The sequence below is a fragment of the Elaeis guineensis genome, chromosome 1, assembly GCF_000442705.2.
Source record: "Elaeis guineensis isolate ETL-2024a chromosome 1, EG11, whole genome shotgun sequence".
NCBI lineage: Eukaryota > Viridiplantae > Streptophyta > Magnoliopsida > Arecales > Arecaceae > Elaeis > Elaeis guineensis.
Window position 1 is genome coordinate 172,616,958 of NC_025993.2, and position 15,601 is coordinate 172,632,558.

Genomic DNA, 15,601 nt, shown 5'->3' on the forward strand with positions numbered 1-15,601 from the left:
TATACCTGGTCTCGGCGTCCCTCAGCGCGCGGCTAATGTAGTAGACCGGTCGCTGGACTTTCGTTTCTTCTTTGACAAGGACAGCTGCGAGGGCCGTGGGAGAGACTGCCAGGTACAAAAATAGTTCCTCCCCAGGTTCGGGCTTCGCCAGCAGCGGGGGTGAGCTAAGGTAGCCTTTTAATTCTTCGAATGCCTGTTGGCACTCAGAGGTCCAACAGAAGTTCTTCGGCTGCTTGAGGGTTTGAAAGAAGGGCAAACATCGTTCGGCCGACCTCGCGACAAAGCGATTAAGAGCCGCTATCCCTCCCGTGAGGCACTGAACCTCCTTGATCGACCTTGGGGCGGTCATCTCTTGGATGGCGCGAATTTTCTCTGGATTGGCCTCAATCCCGCGCCCCGACACCATGAAGCCCAGGAACTTTCCTGAGGTTACCCCAAAAGCACATTTGGTCGGGTTCAGCTTCATTCTATACCTTCGAAGAGCGCCAAAGGTTTCCTCGAGGTCGGCGACATGGTTTCTGGAAGACCTGCTTTTTACAAGCATATCGTCCACGTAAACCTCCATGTTTCGGCCGATCTGCTCTTTGAAGATTTTGTTTACCAGTCGTTGATAGGTTGCGCCCGCGTTCTTGAGGCCGAACGGCATGACCCTGTAGCAGTAAAGGCCGCAATTAGTGATGAAAGCCGTCTTTTCTTCATCTTCCGATGCCATTCTAATCTGGTTATAGCCGGAGAACGCATCCATAAAAGTGAGGAGCTCATGGCCTGAGGTAGCGTCCACCAGTTGATCAATTCTGGGAAGGGGGTAGCTGTCCTTTGGACAAGCCTTATTCAGCTTTTTGAAGTCGATACACATCCTCCACTTGCCGTTTGCTTTCTTGACCAAAACAACATTGGAGATCCACTCAGGATAATTGACTTCCTTAATAAATCCGGCCTTGAGAAGGTTATCCACTTCCTCGGCTATCGCCTTCTGCCTCTCCGGGGCATGACTCCGGATTTTTTCTTTCGTCGGTCGATGTTTAGGATCGACTGCCAGATGATGTTCCATGACTTCTGCGTCGATCCCCGGCATATCCGCCGGGACCCATGCGAAAACGTCCGCATTCCTTCGGAGGAAATCCACAAGACGCGTCCGCACCTCCTCCCCCAGGTTGGAGCCAATTAACACCACATGCTCCGTGCTCCCGTCATTCAAAGGGATTGGTATTAGGTCTTCGATTGGACCGCCCCTCTCCTCAGTGAGGTCATCGCGAGCATCCAATCCATCGACCGGACAGAGGTCCGCTTGATCGCTTCTTTGCAGGGCGATGTTGTAGCAATGTCTGGCCAGGGCTTGGTCTCCCCGAACCTCTCCGATCCCCTGGCCGGTGGGGAACTTCAATTTCAAATGGTAGGTTGAAACAACAGCTCTGAGGGCATTGAGGCCGGGTCGGCCAAGAATTGCATTGTAGGCAGATGGCGCCTTTACCACCAGGAAATTTATCAGAGCTCTGGATTGCTTTGGATACTGACCCGCGGTCACAGTCAGAGCTATCATTCCTTCCGTCGGAACGGCGTCACCGGTAAACCCTATCAAGGGGGAGCAAATCGGTCTCAGATGACCGCCGAGAGTGGTCATTCTTGAAAAGGCATTGTAGAACAAGATGTCGGCCGAACTCCCATTGTCGACGAGAATGCGACGGACGTCGTAATTTTCTATGTTCAAGAAAACTACGACCGCGTCGTTATGAGGGAATTGGACTCCCTGGGTGTCCACTTCAGTGAAGGTTATGAGTTCTTCAACTTTTTGTCGCTTGGGGGATGCAGCTGGTACGCTGATTGCCTCCCGTCGGGATTCTCCCGAGATGACGTTGACGGAATTCGGCAGAGATCGGTCATCCGGCCACCCTTTATCGGCGACCATAGCCGGAGGTAGTTGTGCAGAGACCTCGTGAGAGGGCATCAGATGGGGGAAGGAGGATTGGGCGCCGGAAAAGATGGCCGGAAGCGGATCCATTGAGCGCTCCTTTAAGAACAAGGGTACTGCGAAGGTTCAGCCCTTCCTCTAGCGCCAATCCTGTTGGTGCAAAAATCTGCTTGCGCCGGAAAAGCTGGAGTCGGGGAAGCCGCAGTCGCCGTCGGGACCTGCAAAGGAAGTCTAAACCGGAGGTGGGGTTGCTCCGGCAAGACCCTCCGACGCTCAAGTCAGTTCTCTGCCTCAACAAGAATGGAGTGCTCGAACGGAGAATTTAGCAGAGTTTTGAGATAAGAAATTGAGCTTAGAGAATAACGTATCTGGGTCCCCCTTTTATAGGCGGAGAAGGTAATAGATCGATGGCGACGTTTGTAACCGCCAGGTAGTGGGCTGCCCATAGTCAGGAGAAATTTACTGCGAAGAGTAGTGGAGCGGAGTCGTGGCTATCGCCGTAGCTCGCCACGTGGAATCTGTTACAGGCAGTGGAGTCATGCGGCGCCCGCCGCAAGGAGTGGAGCAGAATCATGGCCGTTGATACAGCCTGTCAGAGAATAATGGAGTCGCGTAGGGTCTGCCGCAATGAGTGGAGCAGAATCATGGCCGTTGATACAGCCTGTCAGAGAATAATGGAGCTGCGCGGAGTCCGCCGCAGTGAGTGGAGCAGGATCGTGGCCATGATTGTGGCCTGGAAGTGCCGATCTGCTGGCTGAAGCTCGGCAGCGGTTGGAGTTCGGCCCCCGTAGGGATCCGGGCGGAGTCCTCCTTGCGATTGGGGTCATGGGTGGAGCCCGGGTCCCGTGGGGGTCCGGACAGAGTCCGGGCGCAGTCTGTCTGTAACCATCAAAGTTGAGGACGGAGTTCGGCTCTAGTAGGAGCCCGGACGAAGTCTTCCTGCAATTAAAGTTGTTGACGAAGTCTGGCTCCCGTAGGAGTCCGGGCGGAGTCTACCTGCTGTTGAAGTCGTTGGCGGAGTCCGGCTCCCGTAGGAGTCCGGGTGGAGTCCTCTGCAATCAAAGTTAAAGGTGAAGTCCGGCTCCCGTAGGAGTCCGGACGGAGCTTACCAGCAGTTGATACCGAGAGCGGAGCCCGGCTCCCGTAGGAGTCCGGGCGGAGCTGTGCTGTAGTCGATGTCGGCGGCGGGGCCCGGCTCCCATAGGAGTCCGGGCGGAGTTGTCCTGTAGTCGATGTCGGCGGCGGGGCCCGGCTCCCGTAGGAGTCCAGGCGGAGCTGTCCTGTAGTCGATGTTGGCGGCGGGGCCCGGCTCCCGTAGGAGTCCGGGCGGAGTCCTCTGCAATCAAAGTTAAAGGTGAAGTCCGGCTCCCGTAGGAGTCCGGACGGAGCTTACCAGCTGTTGAAACCGGGAGCGGAGCCCGACTCCCGTAGGAGTCCGGGCGGAGCCGTGCTGTAGTTGATTCCGCTGAGGGCTTTGGCTGTGGGTATTTTTATACCCAACACCAGCCCTCCTACTTCCGAGTTTGAATTTCAAACGATGAATTTTTTATCCATCCTCTCATATATTTGGTAAAACATGGATGATGGGTGAAAATGATTCCCTCCTCTGTTTGGAATAGGAGGAATAAAAAGAAGGATGGATGATATCTTACAAAACTACCTTTTGATAAAATTATTATTATTATCAATTTATAATACTTATTTATACTAAAGAAGTAAAAAATTTATAAATTTATAATTTTTATAATGTATAATTATATTAAAAATTATATAAATATTTAATTTAATACATGATTTCATAAATTAATTGTTAATAAATTAATTATATAAATAGCTAACTAATTTATAATTTAATTTAAATAGTTAATTAATATTATATAAATAGTTAATTAAAAATAATAAATATAAAAAGAGAAACAAAAGATAATCTAATTATTTAATTATAATTATAGAAATTATATTTTAAAATTAAAATAATAACTAATAAAACTTAATAGTATATAATTAATAGTATATATAAAAATATATATAAATAATATTAATAAAAAAAAAGTATATTATATTTTTATCAGAAAAATTAATGAGGTATAATTTTGTCAATATCAAAATTTATCATTCAATGCTCCATCCATCCTTCTTTCATCCTCCCAATTTGGGAGGATGCAAAATGATGGGTCAGGATGGATGGACAATCTATCTTTTTCATCCATACTTACGATGGATGAAGATCATTCATCCTTTCAATCTCATCCATCCACTCTTTCATGATCCCAACAAGAACACAGCATAAGGCTTTTACATGAATGGGAGACGCCATCTATTGGTTGCACTCTTCAAGTCCTGCGCACGCAGAGAGATACATACACATACATGTACAACCACCAAACACATGTTACAGCAAAGTACTATTATAAAAATAGGGTAAGAATACCATGATTCGTGGATCACATTTGCTGACATTAAGTGCACTCCACTGTAGATGCTGTGCTATGGATATATCCCATAGTCTAAAATAATAGCGTTACCATGACTTACCAGAGATGCAATGTTATATTGTATAACACATTTAATAGCAATTGTTTTCTGTCATAGTTCTATATGGAATCATTGTATAAAGAGAAATGATGGCCGCGACGTCAAATTTTCCTATTACCCAAACAAACAGCATTTTAAAACTAAATTTTTGTTTGAGCCGGAAAAAGTAATTTTTATTGATTTTTTTAGTATAACTTTTTTAAATTTTTTTGGGTAAGAATGACTTTTTCATTCAATAGTGGCAAATTTGGCATTATCACCCAAACAAACAGCATTTTAAAAGTAAATTTTTGTATGAGCTGGAAAAAGAAATATTTATTGATTTTTTTAGTATAACTTTTTTTATTCAATAGTGGTGATTTTGGCGAAGCAATGTTGTTATTTCACCCTTTTGACCATTATTTTTTGTTTAGATGGCAAGAATAACTCTTTTGAGGCCTTGTTTGGTACATCTTCCATTCATTATTATTTTTAAAAAATAAAAATATGAATCTGATTTCAAAAAAAAAATAATTCGGTTCCTATTTTTATTTTATTTTCAAAATAATTTCTATAATTTATGAAAAAATAGAAGTAAATTTTTTATACTTCTATTATTTCAAAAAATATTATTGTTAAGCCATGAAAATAAAACGAATTTCAGCTTTCATAATTTTTATTTCTCTATCCTGCATGCTCAAGATTAGGACTGATAAAAAATAATCTGATCCGCCAATCCGACCCATGTTCAACCCACCATAAACAAGTTTGGTTTAGGCTAAACGGGTTCAGATCATAAACGGATCAATCTATTTAACCCATTTAATAATTAGGTCGGATATGGATTTTAGATATTTGATCCGTTTAACCCATTTAATATTCAGGTTGGATTGAGTCAGATAATCCATTTAACCTATTTAATCTGTTTAAGTTATTTCTGACCAATTTAACCCGATCTGTTTAACCTGTTTCTGACCCATTTAACTCGACTTGTTTAACCCATTTAACATGTTTAATCCGTTTAAGCTAATTTGACCTATTTAATAAACTGGTTAAACAAATTGGATCGGATTACCTATTTAATAAACAGGCCGGGTTCAGATTTGAATTTTTGACCTATTTAATAAACAAGTCGGATTTGGGTTGATCATTTTTTGATCCGATCCATTTATGATCCGATCCGTTTATGATCCGATCCGTTTGCAACCCCTACTTAAGATGATGAAATTTTAAAAATTCTACAAACTTTTCATTGGTAGAACTCGAGAAATTCTTCAAACATTCCAGATTTATTTGCATACTTATTATGATTATTTGATCAATTGGGTAACTTCAACATGAATTGGTTTATGGGGTTTGATCAAAATCCTAAAGATTCTTCAAACTTTCTATATTTATCAGCATAGTTTTTACATTTACTTTGTCGATTTGGGGAGCTTCATCATAGATGGATTTACGACATCAGATGGAATCTTAAAGATTGATTTATGAGATTTACATACATACTGAATTAATTTTGCAAACATACTGAATTTGCACAAATGATGATATATATATATATATATATCTCCTATAGTTATGCTTAATAAAATCAAGCCATTCTAATCATCTTTTCTTCATGATATCAGAGCTAGATTTCTAGGTCTGCATATCTCCCTATATTTATTTATATCTTCAAAAATATATTTGTTCTCTATCTTATCATATGGCCTCACCCATGTCTAACACATACCCATTTGATAAGCTAGGTGTGGTCTTAGTAATCTAGGTGTGGTTATAGTGTCTTATTTTCTTGATGGCGATAACTATTTCTACTTAGAAAAGAGTAATAAGAAATACTCTTCTTGCCAAAAATAAGTACTGCTTTGTTGATAGATCTTTGTCAAAACTATCAGCCCCTCTAAAAAAAATAATTTTATAGTATTTCATAGATTTTTAATTCTTTATCAAGAGACCTCCATAAAAGTGTTGCGTGTTGCGAATATTGATTCAACTTAAAAAATATAAATTATTTAAAAAATCTCTAAAATTCTGTCAATAAAAGATTTAAAGAATATTTGAATTTCTATCGCTTGACGACTACTACCTCGTCTAGTCTACCCCTACCCGCTTCGCCAGGAACTTCCTCTCTCTTGCCTCTTCCACCCAACATCCTGCCAACCAACAATGGCTTCTGTATCAAAAATGAAAATAATGGCGTCGTCAATAACAACATTTTATGTCATGGTGGTGGGGTAATTTTGATGAGGACTATAACAAAATAACAATGCTATTGAAGCCTTGGGGTGTATCATGACGTAAGTGATGCAATCTTTTGTATATTTGTAGGAACTCTTCTCCTTCATGAGGGAACATTTTACACCAAATCAATGTTGATTGTGGGGGCCGTGCATGTGATACTATGATCAGGGGCGGCTCAACATATTTGGAGGCCTAAAGCTAAAAATTAAAATATAATTATTTAATTAAAATTTATATAAATTTTTTATTAAAATTTTATTTTTCTAACTTTTTGAGATGCAAAATTTTTAATCAAATTTTTATAATCAAGTTCTCCTAATATTTCTTTTTCAATTGATAATATAGCCAATCCATTTAATCTTTCTTGAGACATTGTTGATCTTAAGTAAGATTTTATTAATTTTAATTTTGAAAAACTTCTTTCTGCCGAAGCAACACTTACTGAAATTGTTAACATTATTCTAAAAGCAATATATGCATTTGGAAAAGAGTCGAGTCGTCTTATATTATTGAGTATATCCATTGGACTGTTATCTTCCACTTGTATAATTTCTTTTAAAATTTTTAGCTCTGAAAATAAATCTAAACCATCAATATCAGAGTAGTTATTATATTTTAAAGAACACTCAAGATTAAGACAATATTCTTTCAAACTATCATTATCTAATGACTTCAAATTTTTACTACTAAATAAAAAACCAAAAATATTTTCATATATCTTAAATTGTTCAAATCTATTTTGGAGTGAAAAAATTGCTTGATCTACTATATATAAGAAATAATCAATTCTAAATGATTCTTCAAGAGATTTTGTTATTTCATTGTCAACATTCTCATCAAATTGTTTCTTTCTGCGAATGATACGCTTATCATGAAATTTAGGTTCTATTTTCATTTCAAATGCAATTTCTTTAGAAGAAATCATAGCGGATGCAAATCCATCTTCTCTATATTTTTCAAAAAAAGAAAGAAGACCTTTTAATTGTTCTATAGCAACATCAATATGCATATCTGTTGATTGTAAACTTTTGCTAACTGAATTAATAGCAAATAATATATCATACCAAATAGTCATACCTAATAAAAATTCAAAATTTTCAAGCTCATATGTTGCTAAGCAATTAGCTTCGCTTTTAGTTTTAGGATCTTCACTAACTTCTGCTAATTCCAATAAAGCATCTCTTATTTGTGGAGCTTGAAATCTTATTGCTTTAATACTTTCAATACGACTTTCCCAACGTGTTTGTGATAATGATTTAAGAGTTAGACCAGAAATATTATCTTGCAAAATTTTCCATCGTTTAGTAGAAGAAGAAAATAGTGAATAGATACGTTGTACCACTCCAAAAAATGATATAGCTTTAGTACAAGAACTAGCCATATCACAAAGTACTAAATTTAAACTATGACAACCACATGGTGTATAAAAAGATCTAGGATTTATATCTAAAAGTCTTTTTTGCACTCCTTGTTGTTTGCCCTTCATATTAGATCCATTATCATATCCTTGTCCTCTTAAATTATTAATATCAAGTCCAATATATTTTATTTCATCCATAATGACATCAAAAAGACCTTTTCCAGTTGTATCATCTACTTTTAAGAATTCAAAAAAATATTCCATAATTTTGATTGGACTTGATGAAATATCTACACATCGCAATATAAAAGACATTTGCTCTTGATGACTTGTATCTGGAGTGCAATCAAGTATTATTGAATAATATTTTGCTTCTAAAATTTTTTTAATAATTTTATTTTTAATTTCATTTGCTAACAAATTTATCAATTCATTTTGTACATTATGTCCAAGATAATGGGTATGAATTTTATCATCTTTAATACGTCGAATATGTTCTTGCATTACCGGATCGAATTCTGCAATCATTTCAATTAGACTTAAAAAATTTCCATTATTTGTTTGATAGATCTTTTCATTTTTTCCACGAAAAGCTAAAATATTTTTACCAAGAGTTTTTACTACAGCAAAAATTCTTAATAAGACTTTTTTCCAATGTTCTTCATCTTTATTTATTTGTTCTTGAATACTTTTATCAATTGTTTTATTTTTTAATAGTCTCATTTCTAAATCAATCCATGAACACATATTAATAACATGCTCATTACTCATCTCATGACTCTTAAGTTTAGCACTAAGATTTCTCCAATCTCTACTACCAACATTAGCTAGTTTACTTATACTAGAAGCAGAATTAAATAATTTGCAACAAAAACAAAATACTCTGTCTAAGTCTTTTGAATAAACTAGCCATCTTCTTTCATGCTTCTCTCCGTTTGTCAATTTTTGAATATAGTATGTAGTAGAAAAATGTCTTGAAAATTCATCTTTAGGAAAATCTATATCATCAATTCTAATTGGACCTTTTTCTACTAATAAATCTCTCAAATTTGTATCAATATTTGTCCATTGACTTGGATCATAAATATTTTTAGGAATGCAATCATTTAAATTAATCGATTGATTTTCTTCACTATGATTTTGAAGATTATCTTGAATCTCTTCGTTGACTTTTTCTTCTTCTAATATTTCATTATCATTTAATTCTAAAGAATTATTAACTTGTTCATTTAAAGAACATTCATCAATATTTTTTAATTTATTATTTTTATTACTTGTAAAGAATTTATCAAGAGCTCCTTTTTGAGATTGTATTAAACTTTCAATTTTTCTTTTTTTTTGAAGCTTTGAATAACCAGATTCATATTTTCGAGTTGACATATTTAAATTCTTATTATGAATTATCAAAAAGATATAACTATTATAATTATTTTTATATTTCTTAAATAGTCAATACAAGATCAACAATCAAAATTTTTAATTCAATGAATCAAATATTAAATAAAATAAAGACAATATATAATAATATAATATAAATTTTAAATTAAATAAAAAATAGATAAAGATTAGAATAATAATACCCGATTGTTCAATGCTAAATGAGAATAATAGCACCCGATTGTTGAATGCTGTGTAAAATATGGAGCATCCACTGCAATACTGTTCCACAATATTTTTATCAATTGTCTAAATATAACAATATAAAAGAAAAAATAGTAATTCAGGTTATTGAGGTTGGTTTTATAAAAAAAATAAAAATGACCGTTAAAATTTTTACCGTTGAGTGGTTACTGGTTGGACTGTTTTAATTACCGCTACCGTCTGCCTGCCGCCCGCCGCCCTTTTTTTTTTTTTTCCCACGCAGCCACGCTACCTGCCCATCAGCCACCGGCCACGTGTTTGATTTTTGAAAAAAAAAAATTGATGCCACAGCAGGAGTGCAGGACAGACCTTTCATCTTCCGTGGACCGTGATTGTGACCGGTCACCGACCGATCGGCCGTCGGCGAGCCGCGACAGGCGAGTGGAGACTGGAGAGGAAGCGGAGAGCCTCCTCGAGGCGCTTGAGGACGGAGAGGTCTGAGGTAGCCCGTAGCCGGGGAGGTCGGCGTCGGGGTCGGAGACTCGGAGAGGAGGGGCCGCTCGAGGCCGTGGACGGCGTCAAACACCTTGAGAACGGCGCGTCGGCGGCCGCGGGGCTGATGGCGCGGTCGATATGGCCGCCGACGACAGCGAGGGCGTCGCCGTCGCGGTGGGCGCGGATCGAGCGGGGGCCTCGAGGGAGGGCCGGAGGGGAGGCGCTGGTGGTCCGGTGGATCTCGTCGAGGCGGGGGCCGGCGCGGGCCAGCACTGCCGACAGGCTGTCGGATCGACGTCGGGGTCGGAGACTCGGAGAGGAGGGGCCGCTCGAGGCCGTGCCGCCGTGGACGGCGTCAAACACCGCGGGCCAGCGCTGCCGAGTGCCGACAGACTGTCGGATGTGAGCCGTGAGCGAGCGGTCGAGCGCCGAGCGCCGGGGTGAGCAAGCGGCCGAGCGCCGAGCGCCGGGGGGCCTCCTGGGGGCGGGGGCCTAAGGCAAGAGCTTCGGTGGCCTTGCTCTTCAGCCGCCCCTGACTATGATCCACGCCCCCTCTTGTATCATGCTAGCGGACGCTGAAATTCTACTCTTTATTATCAGACACGAAGAAGAAAGGTAGACGCTAGAGCACGACGTCTACTTATTTCCTTTTGTTTTGCTTTATTTTGTTTCTTTATTTTTTGCGAAAAAAAATGTAGTGGAGAAAGAACGCGTAAGCTACGTGCTTTTCCTTTCTTAACCGGGAACTGGGATTAGCAGATTGTAAAATTACAAGTGAACAAGCTTTGGAAAAGCATATTTATTTTCAAGATAAGATCTTATCCAATGTTGAAAGCCGGCTGGACCATATCACTGCTATTGTCAAACTATCCTTTTCTCTCCATTGCTAGGCCCATCTTTCAGATAAAATTTTTATAATCGGACTGATCATAAAAAGAATTAAATCAGATCTGCTTCAAAAATATACATCAAAAGATAGATGACCGTGCATGCGTAACACTAAGAAAAAAAAATGGATATATCATATGGATATTTGAACAGTTTAGATAAATATCACATGATCATCTTTTTTTTTTTATGGATGTTCCAATATATGCACGTGGCAGATGACGATGTTTCGATCATAATTTCTTCCATGATCAGTTCGACTATAAAAATTTTTTCTCTATCTTTCGCACCACTCTAATTGCTCTTTCAAACTATCCAAATTGTTCTTCCTTCCAACATTAAAGAAGAAGAATTAGCCAAGGTATAACCTTGGAATATGTAATAGAAATTGGAGGACCTTAATGTGACAAGGATGCAAACAAGGAGAACCATACTAATTAATTTCATACTAAACTGAGAAGCTGTTGTATATGGAACAACTAACCTTGCAAGACAAGGTATGATGGGAGAAATTTTTAGTTGGATCAGATTCACTACTGAGTTGGTGGATCAACCCAATGAGAAAGCAAAATACACAAATGTGCCCCCAAATTTTTTTTCTTGGGTTCGGCTCGTATCTTCCATGCAAAAGAATGATCGATTCTTTTTTGCAATACTAGCTATTAGATCTTCCCCCACATTAGATTTTAAAGCATTCCAAACTCCTTCGTTCATCCACCTGTACAAATTTAGAAATGGCCAGTGTACAACCCAACTACGGAGGAACATACATTCTTCTTCCGCACAAAAGATACAATCCCTTTCTTTTCCCTTCTCTTTCATTCTTTTTTTTTTTTCTTTTTTCATGTTTGAACATTAGGTATAAGTGTGGCGAGTGGCTATTGGACTGATCCACGTCCATGTAATAATTAGATCCAAAATATTGCCATGCAAGTAATTGTTATCATGCAAGCCAGTCGCTTTTCTGAAAGAAAAAATTATTGGTTAGAACCATTCTCTACCGCTCCTAATGGCTAGTCTTTACTATTAGCAACCTATTTTTTGTCTCAATATATCATCGAGCCCGAGCTAAGCTCTCATTATCTTGTTACGCGTTCTTATAATGTGTTTCATTTTTAACATCTTTTGTGACGTTCCGACAGTCCCCTCACGGTGAATGATATGCAGACCTCATCGACCTATAGGACCCAAGGTCACCGCTACCGCAGTCACGCTCCGCGTCGACCCACGGGCACGCTACCGGACGGTCAACAACCGCACGGTCAAGCGGTCAGTTTGACTCTCAGATCAACGTTAATATCCATTCATCTAGGCTTGCTTTTTCTGCGCCCCCCACTCTGAGGTGCGCCCCCGATCATTTCCGTGCGCCACCGTCCGCCATGGGCTCCACCGCGAACCCGCACGTTGTGTTTCTCGCCTTCCCCTTCGGGTCCCACGCCGCCGTGCTCTTCACCGTTGCCCGGGCACTTGCCACCGACGCCGCCCCGCCCGGCACCACGTTCTCCTTCCTCAGCACTGCTCGGTCCATCGCCTCTCTCCCCACGGCGCAGCCGCCGGCTAACATCCGGTTCTACGCGGTGGGTGACGGGCTTCCGGAGGGGGCCGAGGCGCCGCCCACGAACATCGAGGAGCAGATCGAGATGTTCATGGGGGCGGCGCCGGAGAACCTTCGGGTGGGAGTGGAGGCGGCGGTGGTGGGGAGTGGCGGGGCCGTGGTGAGCTGCGTTGTGAGCGATGCGTTCCTGTGGGTGGCGGCAGAGGTGGCAGCGAAGGCCGGGGTGCTGTGGATCCCGGTCTGGACCGCCGCTGCCATGGCCCTCTACGCCCACCTCCACACCGATTTGCTGCGCCGCGAGATCGGAGTTGGCCAGGAGGGTATGTCTATTAAAATAAATATCTATATTTGTATATGTATTGGACATTATTGGATAGGCAGCATATGGTAACATGTTTTTTTTTTTTTTTTGGTAAAAATATGGTAACATGTTTAGCCGGCCATCCATGGCGAGCCTTGCCCGTGCTATCATTTTTGGTGGAAACGGAGCGGTACTTGCCATCGTAATTTGGACATATCAATTTTTTTTAACCTTGTTAAATGAACATTGTTTGAATACTGACAGTTGACCTACCCTAAGAGGAGCACGTGCTTAACATCATTAAGTAATTTTTTAAGGAAATTGCCATCTGTGGGCTGCACTGGCTCAGAGTTCACATTTGACATGGATCACACACACGCACGCACAGATATATATATATATATATATATATATATATATATATATATATATATATATATATATATATATATATATATATGTATATATATATATATATATATATATATGTGTGTGTGTGTGTTAAATATGGTGAAGAGTAATTCATACATTAGCTGTCGACGGTTTTAAAATTTAATATGGGTTAATGCAGTTACTTTGGGGCAAATCATGATCAAGCAAAAAAGCTTGATAATTAGTATATCCAACGTGTAATAACTACTTATCCCTGCCCTGCATCCTACAAACACCTCTCTCTGACCTAACCGTAAGGCTCAATTTGGTTCCTAGATAGCTAGCTAAGGGGAGACTAATTTAACTTTCAGTTTCCACCACTTAGTTAATTATAAAACTAAAAACTGTTCTCTGGTTGCTGCTTAATTAATCACGTCTTTTTGCTGAGATGGCGAAATGTTGTTATTTAAGGTTAAACCGGAGAGGCGCTAAAATTCAACATATCCCATCATCTATTAGGAACTGCGGACTTCATTTTAGCTTTCTTATTTTTCAACTTATTTTTACCAAAAAAAAAAGAATCAATCTAGGAATTTTAATTATTTCTTTTCAATATATTTCGCAAAAATTATAAGGTGTGTAATTCTTTAAAAGGAGAAGTTTTATTAGTAATTTATGGAACGTAATTTTACCTGGTAAAGTTGCTAGGCTACAGCCGGCTTTTGATTAGGGCTGCACATATCTGAAGCCGATTTGTTGTTGCCACCTTTGAATTCACTTGATTTGATCCCATGCATATCTGAAGCCATCCCTGCCCGGGCGGACGACCTCCTCCACTTCATCCCGGGCCTCTCCGCCGTCCGCGTCCGCGACCTCCCCGAAGGCATCGTCTCCGGCGACCACGAGGGCCGCTTTTCCCTTCTCCTTCACCGCATGGCCCAGCAGCTCCCCCGCGCCGCCGCAGTCGCCACCAACACGTTCGACGGCGTCGACCCGCTAATCGACGCCGATCTCCCGGCCAAGCTACCCAACCCCCTCTCCATCGGCCCCCTCCACCTCCTTGCCCCTCGCCCGGCCGTGCCCGACCACTATCATTGCCTCTCCTGGCTCGACCGCCACGCGGCCGCCACCGTGGTCTACGTCAGTTTCGGCACCGTCGCCTCCGCCCCGCCCGGTGAACTCGCCGAACTGGCGGACGGCCTGGAGGCGAGCGGGGTCCCGTTCCTCTGGTCTTTGAAGGAGGCAGCGAGGGAGCTCCTGCCGCCAGGGTTCTTGGACCGCACCAAGGAGAGGGGCCTGGTGGTGAGCTGGGCCCCGCAGGTGGAGGTGCTGGGACACGCGGCAGTGGGGGCGTTCGTGACGCACGCCGGGTGGCTATCGGTGCTCGAGGGGATCACCAGCGGGGTGGTGATGGTGTGCAGGCCCTTCTTCGGGGACCACATGATGGTGGCGAGGGCCGTGTCGCACGTGTGGCGGGTCGGGATGGCGTTCGAAGGCGGGGCGGTGACGAAGGAGGGGCTGATGAACGCTTTGGAGGTCGTGTTGAAGGGGGACGAAGGGAAGAGGATGAGGAAGAGGGTGGGTGAGCTTAAGGCCGTGGCAGTGCAGGCGTTTGAACCCGGGGGCAGCTCCAAGGAGAATTTCTACAAGCTTTTGAAGATCATAACTACAAAAATGCTTTAGTAACTCATCAGTGTTGCTGCTTTGAATTGGTGTGGTTAAGTCCCGTGGCGTTGCTCCAATAATTATTAAAAGTTAACTTATGGTGAAATATTTTTTTATTGGATATTAGCTTGCTGTAGAATTTTGTAAATTAAGGTGTTTAAAATTAGAAAATTTTCTAGTAATATGAAACAAATTTTTTTTTGGGTAGAATAGTAATATGAGACAATTAAGGGTCTAGTTGGATACTTGATGGGATTAGAAGTCTCGTGAGATAAACGGATCGCACCGTTTATCTAAGTATGACCTTACATCAATCAAATATTATTTAATTGAAATTTGTGAGAAGAAAATAGAAACTTTGTTGGTTTTTTGTTCTTGTAGAGACTAGGATCCGTATTGAGTCAATAGGTTCTCGGAGAATGCAAGATAGATGGGCCAATAGGTCAGATTTCTATAAGAATTTTAGTTTAATCTTATAAGAATATCCAAACAGATCCTAACATATTGTAGAATATGGTGAGAAGGTTATAGAGAAAGTTGCAATAGTTGAGGTTAAAGATGAAATGAGTTACTTTGACAAGAGTTGCTTAATATATATATTTGATGGATAGAATATATAAGCTAATAGTGTTGCAAACTGAATGGCATCGTATACACTGACCTAGATAAGCTTTACTTTGTGAGATTCCTTGATGAATTTTTATCCAATTTTGTAATATT

General features: G+C 40.9%; 1 protein-coding gene across 1 annotated transcript; it reads left to right on the forward strand.

Annotated features, from left to right (window-relative positions):
• The first annotated feature begins 12,296 nt into the window (after positions 1-12,296).
• Positions 12,297-14,987, forward strand: LOC105039612 (anthocyanidin 3-O-glucosyltransferase 7). Its single transcript, XM_010915819.4, has 2 exons — positions 12,297-12,863; positions 14,022-14,987. The coding sequence occupies exons 1-2, from the start codon at positions 12,368-12,370 to the stop codon at positions 14,897-14,899; spliced, it is 1,374 nt and encodes a 457-aa protein (XP_010914121.1). The 5' UTR covers positions 12,297-12,367; the 3' UTR covers positions 14,900-14,987.
• The last annotated feature ends 614 nt before the right edge of the window (positions 14,988-15,601 follow it).